At 44.5% G+C, this 6,863-nt stretch overlaps 1 protein-coding gene across 3 annotated transcripts; it reads right to left on the bottom strand.

Moving 5' to 3' along the window:
- Positions 1 to 3,897: 3,897 nt before the first annotated feature.
- marveld3 (MARVEL domain containing 3) lies at positions 3,898 to 6,762 on the bottom strand. 3 transcript variants are annotated; one of them, XR_013811854.1, is made up of 4 exons: positions 6,364 to 6,756; positions 6,160 to 6,251; positions 4,835 to 5,621; positions 3,898 to 4,803 (listed from the first exon to the last, which is right to left on the bottom strand). XR_013811854.1 is itself a non-coding variant. In XM_079736203.1 (4 exons), the coding sequence occupies exons 2-4, from the start codon at positions 6,537 to 6,539 to the stop codon at positions 4,987 to 4,989; spliced, it is 903 nt and encodes a 300-aa protein (XP_079592329.1). In that variant the 5' UTR covers positions 6,540 to 6,556; positions 6,645 to 6,762; the 3' UTR covers positions 3,898 to 4,986. The 3 variants fall into 3 exon arrangements, 2 of the variants coding, with proteins under 2 accessions (XP_079592329.1, XP_079592328.1); XM_079736203.1 differs by having other exon boundaries at positions 3,898 to 5,621; positions 6,364 to 6,556; positions 6,645 to 6,762; XM_079736202.1 differs by having other exon boundaries at positions 3,898 to 5,621.
- Between the last annotated feature and the right edge of the window lie 101 nt (positions 6,763 to 6,863).

Genomic DNA, 6,863 nt, shown 5'->3' with positions numbered 1-6,863 from the left:
TCATTACAGGACACGTCAGACCCTTGAGTACATCGATCAAACATAGCAAAAAATATCAGCAACATTTCCCTTTACTTGTGAAGTAAGTTTATGGCGCGTGAACAAAACACACGTTGTCGGTCCGGAACGTCCTTCCCCAAGGGACGCAGGGCTGGAGGGGAGAGGATAAAGTGCCTACTGCAGAGGCCCAAAGCGTTTCGTGGCCCGTCCAACACTGGACCTTCTCCAGAGCTTCCCGCCTCGTCTTGTCGCAGCAGAGGACGGATGGTCTGACTGTATCCTGGCCGACACACACCGGGGTACGGCAGCGAGGGTCCAGACAGAAGAGCCCTTAAAGCTCTGCTGGGTGTTCCTGGTCTCTCTCTTCTGCAAAGTAACTCCATAATCAACTTCATAATCAGAATTAGAATTATTTTTATTGCCAAGGAAATTTGCACACACGAGAGAGCGACTGGGCGAGGCTGACGTACGAGAGAGTACATGGGTGCGGTTGTTGTAGGAAACACTTAGAACAACAAGATGCAGCGGAAGGTTTTAACCAGAACATGAAGAGGTGAAACTAAATATGAAGTTACAGTAATTGCACACATTGGTTGGTCAGAATCATTTACAAATCCAAAAAGTGTAAAAAATGAACCAATTCATCGAATAACAGAAATAGAAGAATAAATAGCTTGTAATATTAGCCACTTGACATATTGGACTAAGTCAAGTCTACTGTAATGACAAAATGTGCCAGAGATGGTTTCAGCATCCAGGAGATTTAATCTTTAATTCTGAATCAAATAATCCAGTTTGGAGTTTTAATCAAGCAGCCAAAACACTGACAAGAGATTAAAACAAATATCTGTATACATTGAGTTCTATAAATCAAATCTAAGTTTGAAATAAATGTAGTGTGTGATAAAGGTATTGATTAGTGACGAATACATTCAGTTATTCTGGGGTGTGAGGAACATACATTTACAACTGGAGTTTACAGGCAGAGTGAGCCATAGCTTTAAGAGTACTGAAACCTGTTCCCCCCCACACCACTTCAGGTGGGCCGTGGGGAGTGGAACTGAAATCTTTATTCACCATCAACTCTGGTACCACCGGGATTACAATGCTGATGTTTTAAAAATATGGATAGAAGTAGGTGTAGTGCTTTCACAGCACCTCTTAGCGGATGGCCAGGTGTTTCATTACTGTTGAGCGAGAGAAGAACAATAGTATTTTACATGTGCCTCTTCAGATCTGGAGAGATCTCCCGTCTCACTGATCAACGTGTGTGGGCCACTTTGAGACCACCCCAACAGTGTGTCAGAGGTGTACAGAGTAACTAACTATTAATGAGTGACAAACAAGTACCATCTCAATATTGGTACCTTACCCATTAAAAACACAGAAGCACTGCATTTAAGTTAGAGTCGATCCATGGCTGAGACACTACGAAGGAACTGACAGGGGCTGCAGTCGTGCAATGAGTTTGTTTCGCTTCATCGTCATACTGGGCTGTTTTACACGTGTTCCAAAGAGCTACGTCTGTTTTCTGGTGAGAGGTTCCTTTGTTTCAGAGGTCAGGTGAGGGTAGCAGGGTTTGCGTCGGCCATGGGGGCTCAAACCAACCGATCGATACTGCAAACTGCTACTTCAGATCTAACCTGTTGACAGCCATCTGTTATAGAACTGATACTCTTCTTATGAAAGGTGTATTGTTCTGACACTAGTATTACGTCTATTTGAGTTAGATGATGATAACTCTTTGCATGTACTTAGATGTCAACCATACTATACTTAAGTCCTTATGGAATATCTTACCAAGCATATTGGCAACCTATTACCACCTATAATGACTTTATTACCTACATTAGTGGGGACATACCATTGCTTAACAGCTCAATCGTGCCAAATACTGTTGATTACTTACCGATACACATTTTAATTTGCCAGTACAAAATCGTAGTGTAGTGGCCTTAGCGTTCTGTTGTTGTCGGCTGGAGGTTTCAAACAATAATGTAAATGGTCCACTTACCAGTTATATTATGAATTATGATTTTAGTATTTGTCTCTCATCTTTCCACCTTATGACAACAATTTATCTAACTAGGACTGGGTCCTTAAGCCTTATACATTTTTAATTTCAAAGCATCCTCAACAAAATATATTTCACACTGTTCAAAGCACTTTGTATTTAGAAAAAAAGGATTATATTCAAAATCATGTATGTATTTATCAGTGTTGTGTTAATTTCCTAATATGCACAGTCTCTGCTGAACATATCATGTCCTTTTAAAGAGAATGTAGCCAATGCGGGATTCATATGAAGAGACCATTTTTATGAACCTATGGAACAGAATATTGTTAACACAATATGTTCATCAGGTTTAGAAATCGTTCAAAATTGTGCTATTTGTTTGCATTTTTTATTGTGTGCTGATTAATCAAATCATAACAGGATCTATATCCAAATTAATACATCTATTGAGAAAACATGAGTGAACTATGTGTAAGGGATTCTCAGCAGCGAGTTAGTCACAGTTAGGATGGTTTTCCTGAGCCGTATCACAGATTCATTCTGGAACACTTTCACAAAGTTGTTTCACTGTTACAATGGGGTAACTTTTCAAAGACACTCAGTGCAAACTTGGTCGGTGTGTATCTTTTTAGATATGCTGGTAGTAATAGGGGAATAGGAAGAAAAGGGGGGACCTGAGGGTTTAGCAGGTGTATACTATATGTTGGGGATCAACGCTGGTGAATCTGTTGGTGTCAAATGACCGGTACCAACAAACAAAGACAGCATCATGTGACCAGGAGGGCGACGGTTCTCATTTGGCTTCGAGACAATGAAGCACAATACCCTGTAGTGGTGATTCACAAGAACGCCTTCCTGCTGGAAACATGAGTTTGTAAGAACAATTCCCTACCTTTGAGATACCTTCTCACACATGAGTTGCATTCGTTCTGCCAGGGTCCTTCCACCGTGGAGAGATTTTGCACACATTTGCACACCTCCAACATTTTCACTTTCATTGCATTTCCTTCATTGCAAACCTTAGTAAACGCCGAAAGAAAGGACTTGTTCTATTTTACCTGATATTCTGCGCCACTGAGAATGGGAGTTCCCTTACATAAATATGCAAATTGTCATCTCTATGTATGTATTTTTGTTTTGCGCTACCTTACCTATAACATAAAATATATATTTCTTATACTTCTTAAGATAAGAAAAAGTGAATTATGGTGTGCATGTCATATCTATGTGTACGTGTGTGTGTGTGTGTGTGTGTGTGTGTGTGTGTGTGTGTGTGTGTGTGTGTGTGTGCGTGCTCATGTCGGTGCACGTGTGTGCGTAAAGAAGATTGCATCGTCTGCCATGTTTGGTTTCTGAGCAGCAGTCTTGAAAGACAAATCACACTTTGCCAATGAAGAGTTGTATATGCTAAGTTGCTTAGTTGCAGCATTCAGAACATGTCTGGAAGGGGAATGACATGTACGACCAAAAAAGCCTTAGTTAGTCAGAACAATGCATCTACATCGGCACATTCCACATTTGTTTCTTGTGAAGCATTAAAACATGAACTCCCTGTCATACTGAGCTGTCATTCTTCTGACAAGTGTACTGTTTCATTCCAGTATGAAGGTACAATCTTTATGGTAAATAAGTTTCAGTTTCAGCTAGACCTCATTGAAGGTGATGTATTGGATGCTGCCATCCTTCACTTTTAGGAGGCTGTATTACGTAGATAAGGCTTTACGTTTAAGCCAAGTAATACAAATACATGCAGCATGAAATACCTTCATTGTGTATACAGAATTCCTTTTTTGATTACCCTGTAATCATTCCCAACGTGTGAGTCAGAATATTGGATTTGACGTTCCAAAAGAAGAAGGTTGACTTAATAAGGTGGCAATGTTTATTAACAAAATAACTTTTAGAAAAGTCCCTGCATTGTTCCCTTCAGCATTATCGATTCTGTTGTGTGAGAAAGGATTTACTCTCCAGATCAATCATAAAACTCTTAAAGAATTGATCCACCAGGGACGTCACAGTAAACATAATGAACAGTAACATAAGAAAGGGCTCAGAAACGGCACTGATACCACATCAATAACAGCAATAATATAAGCAAATATAAAATTGAATTATAAAACATGAACTAAGAAGGAAGTTATTACAATTCAAAATAGATGTATAATGGTGTTGATCTGTGCGCTTTGTTCTCTGTAACAACCTCCACTCCCCTCCATCTCAGTACTGCGTCTCAGACGTAGTGACCTCTCTCCTCCAGAGCACCTCCTCTCCTCTCCTCTCCTCAGACGTAGTGACCTCTCTCCTCCAGTCGACCTCCTCTCCTCTCCTCAGACGTAGTGACCTCTCTCCTCCAGAGCACCTCCTCTCCTCTCCTCTCCTCTCCTCAGAGGTAGTGACCTCTCTCCTCCAGTCGACCTCCTCTCCTCTCCTCAGACGTAGTGACCTCTCTCCTCCAGAGCACCTCCTCTCCTCTCCTCAGACGTAGTGACCTCTCTCCTCCAGAGCACCTCCTGTCCTCTCCTCTCCTCAGACGTAGTGACCTCTCTCCTCCAGTCGACCTCCTCTCCTCTCCTCTCCTCAGACGTAGTGACCTCTCTCCTCCAGAGCACCTCCTCTCCTCTCCTCTCCTCTCCCCTCCTCAGACGTAGTGACCTCTCTCCTCCAGTCGACCTCCTCTCCTCTCCTCTCCTCAGACGTAGTGACCTCTCTCCTCCAGAGCACCTCCTTTCCTCTCCTCTCCATCTCCTCAGACGTAGTGACCTCTCTCCTCCAGAGCACCTCCTTTCCTCTCCTCTCCATCTCCTCAGACGTAGTGACCTCTCTCCTCCAGAGCACCTCCTTTCCTCTCCATCTCTTCAGACGTAGTGACCTCTCTCCTCCAGAGCACCTCCTTTCCTCTCCTCTCCATCTCCTCAGACGTAGTGACCTCTCTCCTTCAGAGCACCTCCTTTCCTCTCCTCTCCATCTCTTCAGACGTAGTTACCTCTCTCCTCCTGTCGAGGGCCATCCCTTAACTCCTTCGAGTGTCTCCTCTGCCGTACCGACCTGAACGCCCGGATGGCCAACACCGCCCCTACAGGGAAGACCACCACGCCCAGAACCCCGAAGAGCCCCCCCGCGATGTCGGCCCCGTTGTACTGGCACTTGAAGCCCTCGTGGCCCTTGCTGGCGTACATCCTCTCCCTCTCCTTGCACACCGGGCTGTCGTACGTCTCCTTCAGCTTGATGAAGTAGAAGGCCAGGGAGGGGATGTAGCCCAGCCCGATGAGGGCGTTCAGCAGGGCCTCGCCCAGCAGCAGGGGGGGGCAGCGATAGAACATCCGGAACACCCCCAGAGCGAGCAGGCCGCAGGCGTAGACCATCAAGGCCCCGCCGCAGGCCATGGTGAAGGCGTAGGGGGGCGTCTTCAGCTGGTGGAACAGCACGTCCAGCTCCTTCACGCGGGCTATGTCCGTCCCGGTGAAGGCGTTGGCCCCGCCGTAGTAGTAGTGGTACAGGGAGCCCAGGCTCGCTAGGTCCACGTAGCCCCCCTTGTTGCTGTAGGGGACCCCTGCACAGATGACAAGGAGCAGGTTCACGAAGACCTCCAGGATCTGGCACAGACCTGGACCGGGAGAGTAGCAGGTGGTGAAGCAGACGCTTTTATCTAAAGCCACTTACAATAAGTACATCTGTCAGGAGAAAGAGAAACAACAATATATCTCTGTCGGTACAGTAAGGATGTTCAGAACCAAGTGCCAAGCACTAACCATCACTAGGTCAACCCATTTCTCTGTGTACAACAAAGATAGCTAGGTGAACCGTAGGAGGAACAAAAACATTTTTGGAGGAGTTTCTAGGCTTACTATGAGTTCAATTGAAAATAAAGGATTTTACAGACAAGGAATGGAACCAGGTTTGATGTCTTTCTGAAAGGGAGTAACCTACTGAATATATATTTAAACTGCTGCTAAATACGTAGTATCTTGATTTATATTGTTCATACCAAGAAGACCAATTTACCTAGTTTTGATTTATCAAGAATGTTCTTGGACGTATTATCGTATTAAATAGTTAAACACATCTATTTTAAAGTTCAAATGTCCTATGGCCTAACTTTATGATACAATTCCGCCAGCATCGTTCTCGGAAGGTCCACTCGCCTCTGCTGGATAAGATGTATCTGAGGTTGTAGAGCGCCTGTCTGTGGTCTTCATACTCTTCTTTAAAAGGAAAGACTGGAGTCTCCTGATACCTGCAAGAAACAACACGTTTGATGAGAAATAATATACATGTATGCAATACGAGATTAAGACTAGCCACATCGAACTGATCTGTATGAGTTTTCACCACCAGGAGGGTCTTACCCTCTCGAGGGTGATTCGTCTCGGCCGTGTCTGTCAGCATGGGCCCCCTCGGACCCGTCGAACTCTCTCCTGGTTCGGTCTCTGTCGAACTCAGATTTCGGTGTTTTGTGTGTTTCGTCCCTCTTCCTACGGTCGGTATAACCCTCATCCTCCGGGTGTCTACTCCTGTCTGCCATTCTCCCTTCTGACAAAACTAAAAAAAAATCGGTAAGGAATGTGAGTTAACCACCTGTTCACGAGTAGTAGATTTATAGGACCGAATTAGTTAGTTTTCATTATACCTGTGATTCTTAAAAAGTGAAAGTAACGTGCAGGTGAGTGCTCCGAAGAAGACCAATGCCCTTCCTCTATTTAATGAAAAAAAAGTTAAAGTTTAGTTTCAGCGAAACTTAACCCGAGTTGGTCTTGTTTTGTTCGAGTCTCCGCCCCCTGCAGGCTACACCTTTCCTGGCCACGCCCCCTGAAGCCTACCTGTCCATGCCACGTCCAGGAGACTCATC

The sequence above is a fragment of the Pollachius pollachius genome (assembly GCF_949987615.1).
Source record: "Pollachius pollachius genome assembly, chromosome: 5".
In the NCBI taxonomy this organism is placed as follows: Eukaryota; Metazoa; Chordata; class Actinopteri; order Gadiformes; family Gadidae; genus Pollachius; species Pollachius pollachius.
This window is presented reverse-complemented; position numbering and strand designations above follow the sequence as displayed.